Raw genomic sequence first — 22222 nt, 5'->3', positions numbered from 1 at the left:
ACTTTGCAGGCTCTAGTCAGAGCACTCCAGGGGCACTCCAGGTGGATGGAATACTACCAAAACCACCATGGGAAGGTGTGAGAGCACATGCCGTGGATGGGGAGCTGTGCTCCTGCAAAAATGGCTGGGAAGATGAAGCCTGACAGGCAGAAGAGGGCTTATCAACCACTGAAGGATTTCAGGCTGGAGAATCCATGACCAAATCTGCAGTTAGATCACTCCAGTGGCAGTTCAGGGATTAATTGTGGGGTGGGATGAGAAGATTACAGAGAGAAAGCTACTACTTGATTACTGCTTGAAATCAGGGAAGGTCAAGATTAAGGTCATGACAGCAAGGCTGACAAGACATGTTTCTGACAGTACTTACAAGGTAGAACTGATGGGACTTGGTCACTGGATATGGCATCAGGGGATAGGGAAGATTCTAGGATGATTTCTGACTTGGGATTCTATCTGAATAATCATACCATCTACCAAAATGGAGAATATAAGAGAAGAAACAGGTTTGGGGAGAAAGAAAATTAGGAATAAATTCTCAATGTGTATAAAATGGGAGGAGAGCTAAAAATGGAAACTTAGGGAGCCTCAGCATATTCATAAGTATGCAGAAGAGCATGAAAAAGTAATGCAAAGGTGTATCCCTGGTTACAGAGGGCAGTATGATGAGAATTCTGTGACAGTAGAAGTGGTCAGCAAGCATCAAATGCTGAAAAGTCAACAAGTAACATTATTAAAAAAAACATATGTATCAAGTAGGAAGTCTCTGGTGACCTTTCCAAGAGCAGTTCCAGGAGGACACTAAAGATCCAAGCCAGAACTTGGTACTGTGAGGAATGAATGGGAAGTGAAGAAGCAGAGAAAGTCAGTGTTAATTATTATTTCAGTGAGTATGACTATGAAAAAAAGAAGGTGAGCATGTGATTAGTAACAGAGGAGAAACAATTTTAAGGAAGAGATGTTTGTTTTATGGTGTGGCTTGGGCCTATATCTACTGGTATAGCAAGATTCATGGGGGCAGTGGGGAGGATGATAAAGTAAAGGGATCCATAGGAATGTAGTGGGATCCAGACTGAAACTAGTGGTGGAACTAGTCTTAGATAAGAAGAAGGGCTCCTTTTCCACTGAAATGAGAAGGAAAGATTTATGTTCCTGATGAGATTTATGTTCCCGTTAAGTGGCTGGTTAGGGGGATGGGTAGGTGGTGAGGAGCAGATAAACTTAACGAAGTGCCAATTAAAAGGTAAGACTCTCTGTTGAGAGGGCAGGGAGCTGATCATGTGAGTTTAAAGAGAGCAGTGAAAGTTGAAAAAGGTACTGATGAGAATGGAAAAGCTTCAATATCTCTGTAATTAGGGACTCCTGAAAATTAATCTCAGTCTACATATGTGGAAATATGGGACAATGATTGCCAAGCAAAGAAATATGATTACATTTTACTTTATATAAAACAGTACTTCTTGGCTTCCATGTGGGAGGATGATACTTCTAGCTCCCACCTGAGGAAGACATGCTCTTCAAATTCTTCTAACAGTGGCGATGGTCTTTTAATCCCCAAAATATATGTGTGATGATTATAAGGATTTAGAATGGAAGTTCTAACCTTGGAACAAAGTTTTCCTTCAACATTACACTGACCTATTCTAAAAGTCAAACTCCAAAAATCTTACCATATTGGCACCAGCCACTGCCACGTTTACATATGACAGCATTCTATTTTAAACTATGATCTATGTCAGCTTCTTAAATTGTAAGCTACACCTTGCATGTCAAATTTTCCAAAGGCTTGCATAACAAGCTTATGAAAAAATCTCGTAAATGCTCCCTAGTGGAGAAACTGCACATGCAACTACCTGTTTATATATGCAGTAACTTGAATTATACATGAAAATTCCACATGGATGCCCAGAATCAGCACTGTGTTAATTCAAGAAGTATATTAAAATTTTTGGATGTATTTAGTAGCAGAACCTAAGAAAAATCTGTTCTTTAAACAGGGTTTTCTTTAAAAAAAAAAAAAAAAAAAAAAAAAGATCTGTTAGTTGGAATCTACTGTTTCAAGGAATTGACTCTTCCTAGAAAAAATAAATGATCTGTAATAAATATTAATCTTATAATACATTTTTAAAATTCTGGGAAACTCCATATTTAGATCTTTTAAAGAGTCTATAAGTCTGTAAAATTTCCCCTATCCCATAAAACTTAAGAATCATATTGAAAATAAAATTTAAATGATAAATGTCAGTTGCAGAAGTTATCACCTTTTCATTTGAATGCTTGACTTCTATTGGATAATTCTCTTCCAAGAGACCTTCTTGGGAAAAAGAGGTGACAGCCAACTCATTGCCTAATTGATTTAGGAACAGTGCCCAGGGAGACAGTCCAATTAAGTTTACAAGCTGGCAATTAGCAGGAAGCCCTCTAAATCCCTACACTGAGAGCCTGTTTACTTTAGTAAGAAGGCAAATGTGCTAGAGATAGGAAGAGAAAGCTGTGCTTTTTGCAAAGCTGTTGTGAGTAGGCCCACAAGGGAGGGCTGAAGAAAAGCTAGGTATATGTGGGCAGACAGCCTTTTGTTTGACAGGTAACTGGGTAATTTAGAGAGAGAGAGAGAGAGTGCGCGCGCGCGTGTGCGTGCGTGCGTGTGTGTGTGTGTGTGTGTTTTAACAGACATGCAAAACATCTAACATCCACTTTAATGAGTGTTGTGTATGGAGACATACAACTGTTAAACATGTAGCCAGGCAAAGTAGAACTGGATTATCTTACAATAAATGAGATTCCAAACAGTTTTTTCTTGGACGACATGAACATTATAAATGGATTTAGTTGTATTTTTATTATGTGGAAAGAATATAGCCCTCACATTATATCCATTATATCTTTCAGGTTAATCAAGTCATTTTCAACTAGATTTATTTCATGGGTTCAATTTCAGAGGTAGCTACATTACAAAAAAAGTAAACTGACAGCTATTTAACAAATACTACAATGTCTTTAAAAACTTTGTATCACAGAAACAAATCATGTAATGGATTTAAAAATATATTTACTTTTCTATGTTTTCAAGTTGCAATAATATGCATTAATTAAAATCCAGTTTTTAAACCTAAGTGAGGTTCTCTCAAGAATGTTAAGTTATATATACTAAACTACCTAAAGAATATTATAGGACATAGCTGGTAAGGTAAAACTGCAAAAGACAAATAAATCATACTAATAAAATTTTCTTTTAAAGTTTCCTGGTTGAGGGGCTCCTGCTGGCTCAGTCAGTATAGCATACGACCCTTCATCTCCAGGTTGTAAATTCAAGCCCCACGCTGGGTGCAGAGATTACTTAAAGATAAAAATCTTCAAATCTAAAAAAAATAATAAGTTTCCTGGTTGAAATGGGCTACCATTAATACATGATTTTCATTATATTGAAAAATCTTTTTCAATATTTTTATCTAAAAGGAAACAAAAAAAGTTATACAACTCTCTGTCCAAATTCTCCAAACATTTGCTTTCTCTTCTTTTAAAATATTTGTCTTACATTCCAATCTGGGAAGCAGTGGATACCTATTATCTAAAATAACAGAAAATAGAAAAAAGTATTTTATTTCTACAACACGGAACTTCTTTTTTTTTTTTCAAGATTTTTATTTATTTGAGAGAGAGAGCACAAGACAGCATAAGTGGTGAAGAGAGAGAAGCAGGCTGCCCATTGAGCAGGGAGCCTGATGTGGGGCTCGATCCCAGGACCCAGATCATGACCTGAGCCAAAGGCAGCTAATTAACCAACTGACCCACCCAGGTGCCCCAACACAGAACTTCTAAAGTACTTCTAAAATATTCACATATGTATTTATTTTGGAAAGTATCAGATATAGAAGTTTAAGCTTTTTATGCATCACAATGGACAATTAGTGCAATTTCCAAATTCTTCACTATCTAATGTTCCTTAACATTTAGAAAGTCATCCATAAAGTTTTCTTAAAGAAACTATATGAGGGCACCTGGCTGGCTCAGTTGGTAGAGCACATGACTCTTGACCTCAGAGTTGTGAGTTCAAGCCCCAGGTTGGGCATAGAGATCACTTAAAAAAACAAAACCAAAAAAAACCCCCCCAAAACACAAAAAACTATGAACTGTTTGAAAGGCAAGCCAACTTATGGGATAACATAGAAAACCTCCATATCTAGAATCGTTTTATTCTCTTAATCATAACATCACCATCATAAACATTTGAATTTACTTACTCACCAACTTCCTTGACTTACCAAGTTTAAACAAAAGTGCACCCAAAGGTCCTCCGTCAAATCTGAGGAAGAGGAGATCATAGATGTCCCCAGATTCTGGCTTCTGAGAAACCACCTGAGGAGCTATCCACTGCATCTGAACAAGACTGCCGGAAATGTCAAAGAATTTACGGAACTGCAGGGTCTCCCTGGGTGAGCGGTCTTCGGCCAGGAGCTGGATGTTAATAGGGGATAAAGCCATATCAAAAATCTGTAGCTCCCCTTGGTTGCTGCCAACTAGTAGAATGGCGCCACTTGGGTGGCAGCTTATTAATGAAGGCAAAAGTTCAGCCTGGGCTAAGACAGTGACTCTACGGTAAGTTTCATAAAGAATTACTGAAGAATCTTCACAGCCCAGAATCAGTTTGTCTTCAGTAACATTCCTGCAGCAGCTGATGGCCTTTGATCTTAGTGGTATTCTGGTTACTGATATACACTGGATTTTGTTCCGAACGCATTCATAGATGCAGCTGTCAGCCACGGGCTCTTTGTCTACACTGACAGAGTGCTCCACTGTCAACACCTGATAAGGCTGTTTGGTGCCAAAGCGAACATCCAGTGGATCCCATTCTGTGCGGACAGAACTCAGAACCTGTAAGAAATGTATCAGGTATGTTCACATAGACCTTGGTTTTTCTTCAGCAGTCACACATAGGCCTGCATAGGAATCCAGCATCCTACTGAAGACCATCAATAATCACCCTGAACATCAGCCACATGTATGTATGTGCCATATATATTTGTGTATGTGTTATATTTCTCTCACAAAGAACATATATAAATATATATAGCACATATAGAGCACAGTTGAAGAAATTATAAGATTTTAACATTAACATGTTGTTTTTGAAAGTCTGTAAAATAGCTTAGAGACAAATATGTTCAATATATAAAAATTAATAAGGTGGCCTTTTACTAAGATAATATGGTTAGCAGAATATCTAAAAACATCTGAAGTTTAATTTTTAAAAGAATGAATAAAGGACTTTAAACAATTTAGCTAATCTCATTCCCACCCACTACCCTTCCCAATTCTGAAATGTGTGGTAAATTACTTACCAGAATACTTCTAATTAGTATGGTAGGGTAGGCAAAGGAAAACACTAGGACCCTGTTAATAGTCTTTTAGAAATATTTTACTATCAGAAAAGATCTGAAAGTTGTTAAGTAGATAAATGACCAAGAGAAAGAAATGTTATATAATAATATAGTGAACTGGTTTTAAAACAACAATAACAAAAAATTAAGACCTGATAAGTAATATTTGTTAACATTGATGAAGTAAAATTTTTAAATCATCTTTATTATAGGAAGAAAAGGCTGTAAGGAACACATGGGCAGAAGAATAAAGAAATAAAACAGCAGGCCATTTGCTTTATATTTATGTAAATGTGGGAGGCCAAGAACCTGGAGAGTATTATTAAAGAGGAGATTTTCTTTTTTTTTATTTTTTATTTTTTTTAAAGATTTTATTTATTTATTTGACAGAGAGAGACAGCCAGCGAGAGAGGGAACGCAAGCGGGGGTAGTGGGAGAGGAAGAAGCAGGTTCCTAGCAGAGGAGCCTGATGTGGGGCTCGATCCCAGAATGCTGGGATCACGCCCTGAGCCAAAGGCAGACACTTAACGACCGCACCACCCAGGTGCCCCAACGAGGAGATTTTCTAACACTTAGTCAAAAAAACTTTAAAATCAGATGTAGAAACATTAAAAAGCATGTTTCTACACATGTAACATAAATTTTAGAACTATATACATACACACACAAAAGTGTACGTAAAGTATGATATTCAACTAAGTTCTGTATCAGAGTTAATAGTATTGTACCAAGGTCATTTTTCTGGATTTAACAATGAACTACAGTAATGTAAGATACTATCACTGGGGCGAATTGGGGGAAAAGTACAGGGAATTTGCTTTTAGCAATTTTAGCAGTTTCTTGAGAGCCAAACCATTTCAAAATTTAAATTTTTATTTTTTTAAGCAAAAATAGCTACGTTACATAGTGCGTAGGGATAGGAAGGGGGTACTGACGGAATTAAAAAAAAAATCCATCCTATACGTCATCACCTATTAATCTTCCTAACGTAAATGTTTTCACTCTCACTCTCCTATTCAAACCCTAATAAGGAATAAAATTTATATTCCCCTGCTTAGAATGCAAAATCCTGTAGGACCCATATCCAATTCCTTACCTCCCTCTCACTCTCTTTCCTGCTCTTGTTTTTCTTTTTTGTCTAATAAATAAATGAATACAAGCTATGTGCCAGGTACTGGTCCTAGGTCCTGGGGATACAGCAGTAAGTCCTCAGTCCCAGAGAATGTGCACTCTAATGGCTTAACACAAGGCAACAATTCACAAGCAAACATACATAGGATGCTAGTGATCCTATATTTGTACTTCCTGAGTACTGAGAAAAATAAAACAAAGTAGGGGAAATTGGGAGTGACAGGAGTGAGACAGGGCAATATAGAGAAGTCAGGACAGGTCTCTCAGATAAGAGTGACCTGAAAGAAGTAAAGGGTGAGCCACATAGCTGTCTGGGAGAAGACAATTTCAGGCAGAGGAAACAAACAGCCTGATCAAGGGAAAGAGCTAGAGAAGAAGGAGGAAGGAAGAAAGTAGTGGAAATTGGGGGAATTATGCAGTAGCTTGTAGGGCATTTTAGGGACTTTGTCTTTTTCCCTAAATGAGATGAGAAGCCATAAGCAAAGAAGGGACATGATCTAACTTGCAAATTCTAGTGTTATCTTCTCCAGTCTCCCCTCATTACTCTAAATTCAAAGTAAAATCTGCTCTGCATTTTTACAGCTCTATAACTTGTTAAATTAATTTAACAAGGAGAGCGTTAGACTGAGGTGGCTCTAATGCCACGGTGGCCTACATGAGCCAAACCAAAGTCAAAGCCTGTAAATGCCTCGATGTTACAAAATCAAAATGCTAAGGATACCAAGCACAAAGAGCCAACTAAGCTTAAGCTATAGCCAATCAAATAATTTCCTTTCTTAGCTTCTGCGCTTTCTCTATATAAGCTTACTCCCTGATTCCTATCAGCAGAGTTCCTAACCAATTCGTTTGTCGCTGCCCAACTAGAATAAATTTTTGCTCAAATAAACTCTTAAAATTTTACAACATCACTCATGTCCTTTGCCAGAAATCCACCCAGATACTCCATTTTTCCTATCAATCATATTCACCCTTGAAGAACGAGAACAAATGCTATTCCAGTTTCTGGATTCTTTCCAGCTGGCTGCCATCCTTTCTCTCTTTGATCGCACCTCCTCTGTACCCTCGTCCCCACTCTAACTTAGCCAATGACTTGCTTGGGACATTCAGTCTTTTATTTACTTCTAATATTTGGACAAACATCCTCTTTTTTACTGTAAGCTTAAAAAAAAAAAACCTGTCTCATCTATTTTACACTTTTTTTATGTGTCTTATGTAGCAGCTAGCCAAAAGCTATGCAGGTAGTGGGTATGCAATAAATTTCTATAACTATGAATTAAATACACACAGATAATATAATGCTGGTTGAAATACCATTCTTCCAGAAGGCTTCAAGTTTTGTAAAGGAAGCCTCTGGGCAGAAAACTGAGAGGCCAATTGACTCTAAATAGCGCCTGTACTTATACAGAGACAGCCCAAAAGGAAGAGCCTAGCCAGACGGCAGTCTTGGTATACTACAAATTAGGCTCAAGGTCTAGGGAGAAGGGTCCCAGGCTTCTTGATTTCCAAGACTTTATGTCAATCCAATAGGCTCTGTAGTTTCACCAAGAGAAAAGGCAAGTATGATATTGCGATTTTTAAGAAATCTATATATATGATTATTCAGATAATCAAACTTTATTTCTCATATATATTTACTCATTTTCTACAGTTCCTGGCTCACAGGTCCCAAAACTCTTGGAATTTCCTAAGTGCTGAGAGTGAAAAAGGTATCCTATGTTAAGTTAGTGAGGTGACTTTTGTAAAGTACCTAAAGGTGGGGGTTGGTTGTCAAGGGTTGTAAACCATGTGTTCAGAAGGTTGGAACTTTCAGTTCCATCCCCAGACCTCCTGGAGGGAAGAGGGGCTGGAGGATGAGTCAGTCACCAATGGCTAATGATTTAATTACTCATGCCTATGTAATGAAACCAAAAGGATGGGGTTTGGAGAGTTTCAAGGTTGGTGAATATATGGAGATACCATGAGCGGAAGCCTGGAGAGGGCATGGAGGCTCTGAGCCCTTTCCCCATACTTTGCTCTATACATCTAGCTGTTCTTGAGTTATATCCTCTTATAATAAACCGGTGATCTACATGTTTCCCTGAGTTCTCTGAGCCGCTCTGACAAATAAATCAAAGCCAGAGAGGCGTCAGAGGAATCTCTAATTTGCAGCCAGCCAGTCAGAAGTCCAGGTTGTTACTTCAGACTGGCATCTGAAGTACAAGGAGGAGGTTGTGGGAACCTCCAATCTGTAGCTGGTAAGTCAGAAGCACAGGTATCAACCAGGGCTTGTGAATGGCATTTAAAGTGGGGGTGGGGGGTGGGCTGCAGTCTTCTAGCTAGGACTGAGCCCTTAACCTGCAGGATCTCCAGGTACATAGTATCAGAATTACGATACCCTGCTGGTATCCAAGAATTGTTGTTGGTATGGGGGGACCCCCCCACCCCATCATTAGTATTGGTACCAGAAACAATTTGACTGTCAATCTCAGATAACTCTAAACCGCTAGCCAAGGTCAGAGGATCACCTGCTATCTTCCCCACTAAATAGCTCAAGTTCATTTAAGAAAAGAAAATGTCTTACATGGCATAAAGATACCATAAAAGTTTAAAGATTAAGAGGGGGTCCAGGACAGCGGAGGAATAGGATACCTTAGTTTCCTATGGTCCCAGGAATTCAGCTAGATACTATCAAATCATTCTGAACACCTGCAAACCCAACCAGAGACCTAGGAACAGCTGCAACTCTACAAATAGAAAAGCGACCACTTTCTGCAAGATAGGAGGTGCAGAGAAGTGAATCCAAAGCGATATATGGGAAGATAAATCGCAGGGGGAGGGAACCTCCAGAAGCCAGCTATTGGAAAGTGATATAGCAGCACAGCACAAAATCAGAACTTCTAGAAGTCTGTCCCAGGGAGGGATGTCCCTGCCTGAAAGATACTCAGGAAACAGGCATCCAAGTCCAGGAGGCACAGAGAACCCCTGTCAAAATGAATAAAACTAGGTCAACACCCCAACATATAATAGTGAAACTTGCAAATCTCAGAGACAAAGAGATAATCCTGAAAGCAGCTCGGGACAAGAGGTCTGTAACCTATAAGGGTAGAAACATGAGATTGGTAGCAGACCTATCCACAGAAAACTGGCAGGCCAGAAAGTACTGGCATGATATATTCAGGATGCTAAATGGGAAAAATATGCAGCCAGTCATGATCCCAGGGTTCTGGGATTGAGTCCCACATCTCACTTCCTGCCAGTGGGGAGTCTGGTTCTACCTCTGCCTCCCCCCACCCACCGCTTATGCACTCTCTCTCAAAAAAAACAAACAAATAAATACATACATACATACATACATGCATAAACTAAAAAATAAGAAAATGTACAGCCAAGAATACTTTATCCAGCTAGGATGTCATTCAAAATAGGAGGAGAGATAAAAAGCTTCCAGAACAAACAGAAACTAAAAGATTCTGTGATCACTAAACCCGCCCTACAAGAAATATTAAAAGGGATCCTTTAAGTGAATAGAGAGCCCAGAAAGGAATAGACACCATACACAAAAACTGTGACTTTTTTTTACAGGTAATACAATGGCACTAAATCCCTATCTGTCAATAGTTACTCTGAGTGTAAATGGGCTAAATGCCCTAATCAAAAGATACAGGGTATCAGATTGGATAAAAAAGCAAGACCTATTAAAACACTGACTGCAAGAGACTCATTTTAGACCCAAAGACACCTCCAGTTGAAAGTGAGGGGGTAGAAAACCATTTATCATGCTAATGGACACCAAAAGAAAGCAGCCCTTATATCAGACAAAATAGATTTTAAACCGAGGACTGTAATAAGAGATGAAAAAGGCCACTATACCATAATTAAAGGGTCTATCCAACAAGAAGAGCTAAAGATTTAAATATTTATGCCCCTAACACAGGAGCAGGCAATTATATAAGCCAATTAATAACAAAATTAAGGAAACATTTAATAATAATACAATAATAGTAGGGGACTTTAACACCCCACTCACTGCATAGGACAGATCATCTAAGCAGAACATCAACAAGGAAACAAGGGCTTAGAATGACACACTGGACCAGATGGACTTCACAGATATATTCAGAACATTCCATCCTAAAGCAACAGAATACACATTCTTCTCCAGTGCACATGGAACATTCTCCAGGATAGATCACATACTGGGTCACAAATCAGGTCTCAACAGGCCCCAAGAGACTGGGATCATTCCCTGCATATTTTCAGACCACAATGCTTTGAAACTTGAACTCAATCACATGAAAAAATCTGGAAAGAACTCAAAAATGTGGAGGCCAAAGAGCATCCTACTAAAGAATGAATGGGTCAATCAAGAAATTAAAGAAGAATGAAAAAACATTCATGGAAACAAATGAAAAGGAAAACACAACTGTTCAAAATCTTTGGGATGCAGCAAAAGCAGTCCTGAGAGGGAAGGATATAGCAATACACCCTTTCTCAAGAAACAAGAAAGGTCTCAAATACACAAGCTAACCTTACACCTAAAGGAGCTGGAGAGAGAACAGCAAATAAAGCCTAAACCCAGCAGGAGAAGAGAATTAATAAAGATTAGAGCAGAAATCAATGAACTCAAAAGCAAAAGAACAGTAGAACAGATCAACAAAATTAGGAGCTGGTTATTTGAAAGAATTGATAAGATTGATAAACCTCTAGCTAGACTTATCAAAAAGAAAAGACAAAGGACCCAAATTAATAAAATCATGAATGAAAGAGGAGAGATCACAACCAATACGGAAGAAATGCAAACAATTATAAGAACATATTATGAGCAACTATATGCCAACAAATTAGGCAATCTGGAAGAAATGGATGCATTCCTAGAGATGTATAAACTACCCAAACTGAAACAGGAATAAATAGAAAGACCCATACCAGCAAGGAAACTGAAGCAGTAATCAAAAATCTCCCAAAAACAAGAGTCCAGGGCCAGATGGCTTCTGGGGGCATTCTACCAAACATTTAAAGAAGAATCAATACCTATTCTTCTGAAGCTGTTTCAAAAAACAGAAATGGAAGGAAAACTTCCAAACTCTTTCGATGAAGCCAGCATTTCCTTGATCCCAAAACCAGACAAAGACCCCCACCAAAAAGGAGAATTACAAACCAATATCCCTGATGATCATGGATGCAAAAATTCTCACCAAGATACTAGTCAATAGGCTCCAACAGTACATTAAAAGGATTATGCAGCACAACCAAATGGGATTTATTCCTGGGCTGCAAGGGTGGTTCAACACCCGTAAATTAATCAATGTGATACACTACATAAATAGAAGACAAGAACCATAAGATCCTCTCAGTAGATGCAGAAAAACCATTTGACAAAGTACAGCATCCTTTCTTGATTAAAACTCATCACAGTGTGGGAACAGAGGGAACGCACCTTAATATCATAATAACCTAATATGAAAAGCCCACAGCAAATATCATTCTCAATGGGGAAAAAAAATGAGAGCTTTTCCCCTGAGGTCAGGAAGACAGCAGGGATGTCCACTATCATCACTGCTGTTCAACATAGTATTAGAAGTCCTAGCCTCAGCAATGAGACAAGAAAAGGAAATAAAAGGTATCCGAATTGGCAAAGAAGAAATCACTCTCACTCTTTCCAGAAGACATGATACCCTATGTGGAAAACCCAAAAGACTCCTCCCCAAAATTGCTAGAACTCATACAGGAATTCATCAAAGTGGCAGGATATAAAATCAACACACAGAAATCAATTGCATTTCTATACACTAACAACAAAAGAAAGAGAAATTAAGGAGCCAATCCCATTTACAATTGAACCATAAACCAAATATCAAAAACTAGGAATAAACGTAACCAAAGAGGCAAAGAATCTGTACTCAGAAAACCATAGAACACTCATAAAAGAAACTGAGGAAGACAGAAAGAAATGGCAAAACATTCCATGCTCATGGATTGGAAGAACAAATATTGTTAAAATATCTATACTACCTAGAGCAACCTACACATTCAATGAAATCCCTATCAAAATACCATCAATCTTTTTTCACAGAGCTGGAAAAAATAATCCTCAAATTTCTATGGAACCAGAAAGACCCCGAATAGCCAAAGGAAAGTTGAAAAAGAAATCCAGAGCTGATGGCATCACAATTCAGGACTTCAAGCTCTATTACAAAGCTATAATCATCAAGACAGTATGGTACTGGCACAAAAACAAACACGCAGATCAAAGGAACAGAATAGAGAACCCAGAAATGGACCTTCAACTCAATGGTCAACTAATCTTCAACAAAGCAGGAAAGAATAACCCATGGAAAAAAGACAGTCTCATCAATAAATGGTGCTGGGAAAATTGGACACCCACATGCAGAAGAATGAAACAGGGCCATTTTCTTATGCCATACACAAATATAGACTCAAAATGGATGAAAGACCTAAATGTGAGACAGGAATCCATCAAAATCCTAGAGGAGAGCACAGGCAGTAACCTCTTTGACCTCGGCTGCAGCAACTTCTGGCTAGACATGTCTCCAAAGGCAAGGGATCCAAACGCAAAAATGAACTATTGGGACTTTATCAAGATAAAACGCTTTTGCACCACAAAGGAAACAGATGACAAAACCAAAAGAAAACCGACAGAATGGGAGAAGATACTTGCAAACGTCTTAATCAGATAAAGGGCTAGTATCCAAAATCTATAAAGAACTTATCAAACTCAACACCCAAAGAACAAATAATCCAGTGAAGAAATGGGCAGAAGACCTGAACAGACATTTCTCCAGAGAAGACATACAACTGTCCAACAGACATGTGAAAAAATGCTCCACATCACTCGACATAAGGGAAATACAAATCAAAACCACAATGAGCTACCACCTCATACTGGTCAGAATGGCTAAAATTAATAAGTCAGGAAATGCCAGTTGTTGGTGAGGATGCGGAGAAAGGGGAACCCTCTTACAGTGTTGGTGGTTATACAAGCTCTAGTGCAGCCATTACGGAAAACAGTACGCAGGTTCCTCAAAAAGTTGAAAATAGAGCTACCCTACGACCCAGCAATTGAACTAGTAGATACCTACCCCAAAGATACAAATGTAGTGATCTGAAGGGGCACCTGCACTCCAATGTTTATAGCAGCAATGTCCGCAATAGCTAAACTATGGAAAGAGCCCAGATGTCCATGGACAGATGAATGGATAAAGAATATGTGGTATATATACATACACACACACACACACACACACACACACACACAATGGAATACTACTCAGCCATCAAAAAATTGAAATCTTGCCATTTGCAACGACATGGATGGAACTAGAGGGTATCATGGTAAGCGACATAAGTCAATCAGAGAAAGACAATTATCATATGATCTCACTCATATGTGGAATTTAAGAAATAAAACAGGATCACAGGGTAAGAGAAAAAAATAAAACAAGACAAAATCAGAGAGGGAGACGAAGCATTAGAGACTCTTAACCACAGGAAACAAACTGAGGGTTGCTGGAAGGGAGAGGGGTGGGAAGATGGGGTAACTGGGTGATGGACGTTAAGGAGGGCATGTGATGTAATGAGCATTGGGTACTGTATAAGAGTGATGAATTACTGACCTCTACCTCTGGAACCAATAATACATTATATGTTAATTAATTGAATTTAAATAATAAAAATCTAAAAATATATATAATAAATAAACAGGAAAAAATAAAGATTAAAAATCACTTGTGTGTGCGTAACTTTCAAAAGAGTAATCCTACCAAAAATAATAAGAAGAAAATAGGGTACTATGTTAACCACTTTTCATATTGTTTTATTTAATACTCCAATTAATGGAGTAATTAATACTCCAAAGTTTGGTATTATAATCTATGTTCTAGAGTTAAGGAAAATGAGGGTCACATAGATGGTTTAAGATGTCTTTGATCCCAGTGTTAGTAAGTGATAGAGCTGTAGTTCCTTTTTTTTTTTTTTTAAAGAGAGGTACTTTGTTTTGTTTTGTTTTGTTTTTTTAAAAGACTTTATTCATTTATTCGACAGAGATAGAGGAAGCCAGTGAGAGAGGGAACACAAGCAGGGGGAGTGGGAGAGGAAGAAGCAGGCTCATAGCGGAGGAGCCTGATGTGGGGCTCAATCCCATAACGCCGGGATCACGCCCTGAGCCGAAGGCAGACGCTTAACCGCTGTGCCACCCAGGCGCCCCAGAGCTGTAGTTTCAAATCCAGATCTATCTGACTGGAAAAACCAAGGTCTCTACAAGACGCACTGCTTTGTGAGCATAGGGAATTAGTAAGTTTCCATGAAGGTCCCAGCTTTTCCTCAATGTGATCACAGGGCATGAATGTGAAGAACCACAGGGCATTAGGAAACTCAAGTTAGTGGAAGGATCCTCACAGAGCGGAGGAGTGAGAATTAGGTGAAGGAACTGAAGAGACAAATTGTGCAAATGTCAATGGAGCCTATAACCTGGGATGAAAAAGAGACTTGTCTGATGATCTGGGTAACTTTACTTGACATGACTGAGGAAGTTTGGAAGGCAAGGGTCTTAATAAACTGACTTCTTTTAAAGATGCTTCATTCTTGCATTGATTGAGTTGTAATGAAAACAGACAGCATACTTTTTAAGTGTAAATGTAAAAACATCCCTAAATGAACCAAACGCTAAGTAAACTATTTCCTCACCACAAAAATTACACAAACACAAACATCATTGCCAGTTTTTGCATTTGTTTGTACAGAAGAAGATAAAAAGGAAAACTTTACGTTTATTCTATGATGTTACATGAAATCTTTTGAAAATAGTATTATGTCATGAATAGAAAGGGTCCAGTTTATATGACTTTTAAAATAGAGTAAGATGATAGCATTAAAATCCAAAATATCTGTAGGCTTAAAAGTATTTGACATAGTTAGGTCCAGAATTTAATTCTAAGTTGGACTTGACCCTGTGCAACAGCCATGGAGCAACACCACATAGCAGAAGCAGCACATAACAGCGCTGACTCCTTGTTTTGGTGATAGAGAGCTCTGGAGTCTGAGGCAAGATAACCTCTTGGAACTGTGGTTTTCTCATCTGTAAGATGTGGATTTATTCACCTGTGCTGCAGGATTGCTGTATGATTTAAAAATAACATACCTAATATGCAGAGGACAGAGGAGACCACAGTAAATAGTGGCTATCCTTATTGTTCTTGAAGAGAAAGTCTTGGAGTTTTTCACAAGAATAGCAGATAAAGAGAATGAGAGACACTGATCCTAAATAAATTCCAAACTTGGTTATTTAGAATTCATGGCTGACACAAAGTTTGAAATTACAAATGTGGAAGACAATTTTAAACATAGGAAAGATGTAACCTAGGAGTTAATATTAAAGTAATTTCATTTATTTATGATATTTAGTGCTGGGCTTGGCATACAGTAGTAGCTCAATAAACATGACTGACTGAATATATTTTAAATAAGATATACAATGTTCATACTTGATTCCAGGATTTTAAATTCATTTAAAATCATACTTAATTATATGATATTTAAAGATAGCCAATATTATCAGAATAAAAGAAACATTTCAGTCCATGAAAATAAGAAATCTGTACATATAGATACTGTCACGATAAAGTTATCATGTACTGTTACAAACAAGAAGCAGTAATAAGTACTAGTGACTTACGTATATCTACACAGAAATGTTTATAAATAATTTGACTGACATGGCACAAAACCTTATGGCAAAAGTTCAGGTCAATCAGGAATACTGCAATGATACTTGCATGTTACCTAATGTGATATTAATATTTTTAATTGATAGGAAAAGTGGACTGAGATTCCAGTTAGAATTCTGAAGCAAGACATTTTGTTTATAAGAAGTAGAAAGAAACAGGTAATCACCAATAAAAATGGACTCAATTCAGCTAAAATAAAGCAATGAGATGCAGGAGAAGAAAATTCAGTCATTCAGTTTTTCTACAAAAATGCTAATGTGATGGACCAAGATTCTGAAAATGAAGTGTTATACCTGCATTTTCAGCAACCTTTTAAAGTTATTAATATATACCTTATTAACTGAAGAGCTATATGTGTCAATACATTTTCTAACTATAAGATGCTCTGTTAGCAGATCATTTGCAAATAAGAAGTTGAAAACTTCTTCAAATGTAATTATGCAGTTACTGCAAAACACCAAGAGAAAAGAGACTTTTTAAAATCCAAACTTACATATACTAAGACATCTCTCATTTTTATGCAGCTAGTTTTTCCTCCCCAAATGAACTTAGTTCGAAATACTAGTCAGGAGATAATCAGGCCAAGATATAATGCTAAGATAAAGAAATTTTAAAAATGTGGTGTATAGTGATGGGAGAAATGTTAAGTGACAATGCCCTGAAGAAAAAAGCACAAAGGAGAAAAAAAACAGAGAACCTTGGCTGGTGATATGCATGTAAGCTAGCAAGATTAAGTTTAAGTCTACTATGACCTTCCGTAAGGCATTTTTAATGCTATCCTCTACAAACTTCATGATCAAGAATTCCTTTCTCTCATTGAGTTCTTGGCCTTTTTTTCTTTTTACGGAGGTCTAATTGACATACATTATATTACTTTCAGGTGTCCAACAATGATTCAATATTTGTATATACTGTGAAATGATCATTACAGTAAGTCTCATTAATATTCATCACCATACATAGTTACAAAGTTTTGTCTTGTGATAAGTACTTTTAAGATTCACTCTCTTAGCAACCTTGAGTTCTTGGTCTTAATCCTATCTTCAGGCAGTCCCCAGATTAGGTGAATTCTGAAATCTAATAACTTTTTAAAGATTCTTAAAATATATCTGCCAAGTTTCAGGAACTTATCAGTAGAATTCCAGTGGGAATGGCTGTGGTAAAGAACATGGTGAAAAGTTTTAATACAAGCATAATGAAGAGGCAAACAATAAGATGGGGAAGAACAGTATAGATAATTAAGGGATGAAAAAAATGAAGACTTTTATAATGTGTGGTGACAGGCTCAAAGTCTGGAAATCTCTAAAAAAAGATCTCTGCTTTAATTCTAAGGTAATAGGAAGGTACAAAGAAAAGCACAGAAACACAGGCTAAAGACTATGCCATGTTCCAAGTGGCCAATTAAGAGAGATTGTGACACCAGACAAGAGGTAGATGACCATGGCTCAATGTTTTATTTTTTGTTGTTTGCTTTCAATTTTTTTGTTTTTTAAAGAAAACTGTGTGATAAGGAAAGAAATGGTATAAGAATTCAAGCTAAGAAAAAGAATTCAAGCTAAGAAAGAGCAGAAGAGATAAAGAAGAATCTTAAAGGTCTTGGAATTTCCCAATTTTAAGGATAAACACACTGGTAGTTTCCTTCCTAAAGTGAATTGTTTCAGTCAAGTTTAAATCAGTCAGCTTTAAGGTTGAAACTTGTTGAAAAACACACACTGAGATGATTTCAGTTTTATTCTTAAAAAAGCTAAATTTGAAAAAAGTAGACAGAACTGATCCAAAAGTCATCAAAAAAGGAATGGGATAGGCTGGTGATGGGTAGTAAGGAGGGCACGTATTGCATGGTGCACTGGGTGTTATATGCAACTAATGAATCATCGAACTTTACATTAAATCAATCAATCAATCAATCCATCAATCAATCAATAAAGGAACAGTACAGAGAAGGAAGAGCATAAGCAGTCAATATGAATGAGGCCCTGTCTGGAAGATATTTTAAAATTGAGAAAGCACAGAAAGCAGAAAAGCAATTATAGTGAGCTGGAGATAGGCTCAAGATTGTCATGTTTCATGTTTTGCTGTAGATGGTTGGTTCAAACTTAGTGTTGATCAGGGCACCTGGCTGACTCAGTCAGTAGGGCGTGCAACTTTTGATTTCAGGGTCATTAGTTCAAGTCCCTGTTGGGCAGAGCTTTAAAAACTGTTTAAATATGACCATGAATATAGTACCCCTGATTCTGGCAAACTGGTGATGGCGGCACTGTAGTTTTGAATCTCTCTAAATCCCCACATGAAAGAAACAGTTCAACTAAATAGAAAAACCAAAAACTCATGGGTGACTAGATGAGGATTAAAAGAGAGAGAACATTATATGTAATGACTTCATGCTCCAACAATCTAAATAAAGTACAACTATTTAAAAATGTAAAGGAAAGAAGTGATAAAAACATAGGCAAAAAGTCTGAATGTTCTCAGTAATTTATATTAGTAGTGGTAGTATTAGTATGATTATTCTCAGACTGTTAGGTGTATACTGAGATAAAGTAAGCAAGTAATTATGGGACAAATATAGTTTGTCCCCCACGTCCCTGCAAACTAGGACTTTTGGCATGAAAAAGAGAAGATATAGATGTAATATAGAAGAGGTTAAATTAAAAACCCTATATCTTGAATTCAAGTTAGAAGTAACAGTGTGAACTCACTCTGAATGAATGAATATATATATATATATATAATCTCTAGCTCATTCTACTAAAACAATGGCCAATCCAGTAACAACAACACACTATCCCTAGCTCCCAAATTTGGACTTAAAATACCCTTTTCCATTAAAAGAAACCAGAGCTTATGGAAGAAATGGCTGATTCCAGGTCTGAGGCCAGAAATGTACAAGCTAAGCATAGAACATATTTGTCACACCAAATAGCAGGGAAGCTACCCAAGACTACTGAGGTCATGACAAAAAGAGGAGCCAACTTGTAGAAGCTCCCAAATATAAGACAACTTTGAGCTTTCAAAAGGATAACAAATACAATTTATAAAACCCGTCAAGTCAAATATATTTAAATCCATCAATTAATAATGCTACTTGAAAAATAAAAACTAATTGGTTACCTTCAGGAAGTGATTGGGAACCAATTCATTATCTTGAAAACTAACAAATAAAAGAAACTGACATTTATCCTGATTATACTATCTATATGAATTCATCCATTGGGAAAACAAATAGAAGAGTGGAAGTATCTCTTTATAAAAGTATCCCCATCAATAAATGAAAAAATAATAATATAATTAGAATATCACCGTTTTGCAACCCTAATATATTAATGGGTGCAGGCACTGAGCATTAATAGCTGCTAACATTAAAAGACAGACAACCAAGAGAGAACCTGACATTACGTGCCTTCTGATAAAAAGAACACACCAGCCCATATAGTCTTGCCCAAACTGACTAACTTGTAGATTTTCAAAAGATAGAGAAATATGTTGAACCACACTGATTATGCAAACAACAAAATCCAAACTATAGGACACTGCAGTTTCCTTAAAAGGAAAGGAAAGGGATGGAAGGGGAACTTGTAAGTTAGAAGAGATATATTAAAGTGGTTTTTTAAAAAAAAAGATTGTACTTATTTATTTGAGAGAGTGAGTGAGAAGAGAACATGAGCAGGGACACAGGGAGAGGGAGAAGCAGACTCCCCTGCTAAGCAGGGAGCCCCATGTGGGGCTGGATCCCAGGACCCTGGGATCATGACCTGAGCCAAAGGCAGATGCTTAACCGACTGAGCCACACAGGTGTCCCACATTCAAGTGTTTTAAATGGATAATATTAAACTACAGTGTTGGGAGATGCATTAGGATGATAAAAACTACATGGGTATATAAGAAAGTGATGGAAATTCATGACAGAGGCTACTTTTGGGGACCAGGAAGGGGCTGAAATCATGACTGTACATAATAGTATTTCTGGGTGGCTGGCCAACGTTCCTCTTCTTGACCTGTGTGTGGTTGCAGGGTTATTTCCTTCATAATAGCTCACTAAACTATACATTTATTTCATGTGGTTTTCTTTAAGCATGTTTTATAATAAAGAGATTTTTTAAAAGCTATAATGCCTAGAATATAAAATCTTTGTTTATCTGGTTGAACACTAACACAATACATACATTTCTTTGGAAGAGATATTTCTTAAATATTTTGGCTTTTCAGTTGAATGCAAGCGTAACACTTTCTAAATGCTTCTTTAATCAAATTATGCTATATTAAAAGTTGGTCACATTTTTACTCTCCCATTAGTTGCTGCTCCTCTACATCCCTGCAAAAATGGTTTTTAAATTTTAGAGGAAAACAGTTATCTTTGTGAGGTTTTATTTCTCTATCCCTGACAACATGTTTTAAGGTTTAATAGCTCTGCTTATGTGTTTTTAATTAATTTGGTAAATAAATTCAGGTGAACTCTTCTGAGGAATGTATCTTGAAATTACTACCATTCTCAGAAAGCATTATATCATCCATACAGCTGAAACGTTAAAATACTTGTTCAAATACAAAGGTAAGGGAAGAATAAGTTGTGTTGTCATCACATTTTTGACAAAATGAATGAGTTAAATAGTTCTGTGATGATGGTTAAAACTTGCCCAAAAGGAAAGCATTAAGAGTATGTGGAATTTAAATAAAAATGATTACCATGTTATATATGATAATCCACACATACACCATTAAGAACTGTTTTTAAAATGAATTTACTGATAAAAATTTCTTTTTCTACACACTATTGTATATTTTTCAACAGAAATTTTTTTCCTAGACTACATAACTCTCTCTGCTTTATGCTTCTAATTAAGATATGTGCTGTTGTTTAGAGCTTTGTGGTATGAAATTAGACCAGGAGTTTTCTAATATCCATAAAATAAATTTAAAAATGTTCCTCCTCTGAAAGACAGATAATTCAGTTACAGAGAGCTTATTCCTATGTTTCCTTTGTTTTCTTTTTTTTAGCTGCTTGGTAAGCCAATTTTCTACTTAGAATCTACTGTTAAAACTCTCATTTGGTTCAGTATGTGGGCTTTATCCTTTCCATGGTCTGTTATGCAAAAATGATGGCTTTAAATTTCTTTTTCTTCTTCTTTTTTTAGTTTGCTGTAAAGCAGTGTTTCTCAAGGTGGATGCACATGAGAATCACCTAGGGAACCTGTTAAGGAATACTGGTGCCTCCTGTCCCTCTGGATATTCTGATGTAACAGGTCTGGGTGGGCCCTTTGTAAAAGCTCTGCAGGTGATTGTAATGTGTTGCCAAGGCTAGGAACCACTATTCTAGGATCTTGCCACTTTCCAGCTAAAAGCTTATTGAACTTGGATGGGAAATGCTTTTCAAAAATTCTATAGTTTAACATATGCAAAGATTAAATTTCTTCTCAATGAGGTTGCTACTTTTTTAGTTTGAATTTTAGAGTTTAAGTGTAGATTGTATCTTTTATTCTGATGATTAGTTCAAGAAGTCTATTGGTGACCAGTAAAAAAATTTAAAGACATATTGCCTGAATATTACTTTTACAGACTAGTGGTTTTCGTTCATGATATTCTAAAAAATGTGCTACAATTAATTCACAGTTAAAAATTATGTCTTTACATGTGAAAAAAAGACACAATTATTTCCCTAGAGATTTCTTCCAAAGACATTCACCTTTTGCATATAGAAGTTCAAATGAAGTTCTGAAAAAGTAATCTTCACAAATTTTTCCAACAGTTTAACTTTGATAGAATGACTGAAAGGGCCAAATCCAAGAAAAAGGTACTCTTGCTAAAAAAAAGGAATTTCTGTATCTTAATATAGGATTGAAGGGGGGGGCATTAACTATGCAATCAGTGGTGAATAAAAATCATGTGCAAGTATCATATACAACTTTAGGAAAATCTATTCAAAAACACTTACATAAAATGCATAATTTTCCAGAAATACAAATTAAGGAAAATGACTTCAAGAAAAAAAAAACAGAA

General features: G+C 36.8%; 1 protein-coding gene across 7 annotated transcripts in view; it reads right to left on the bottom strand.

Moving 5' to 3' along the window:
- LOC103671314 (WD repeat containing planar cell polarity effector) overlaps window positions 1–22222 on the bottom strand; it is a 416159-nt gene that overhangs the window by 254488 nt on the left and 139449 nt on the right. For 6 of the 7 annotated variants that reach the window (XM_040623423.1, XM_040623422.1, XM_008699919.2 and 3 more), the window contains exon 10: window positions 4260–4869. In XM_040623423.1, the coding sequence (XP_040479357.1) occupies window positions 4260–4869 (610 nt within the window). The remainder of the gene's footprint in view (window positions 1–4259; window positions 4870–22222) is intronic. The other variant, XM_040623427.1, reaches the window with a different exon arrangement.

The sequence above is a fragment of the Ursus maritimus genome, unplaced genomic scaffold (assembly GCF_017311325.1).
Source record: "Ursus maritimus isolate PB19 unplaced genomic scaffold, ASM1731132v1 scaffold_6, whole genome shotgun sequence".
Taxonomy (NCBI): domain Eukaryota; kingdom Metazoa; phylum Chordata; class Mammalia; order Carnivora; family Ursidae; genus Ursus; species Ursus maritimus.
The sequence above is the reverse complement of the archived record's forward strand: the minus strand, read 5'-3'. Positions and strand labels throughout refer to the sequence as shown.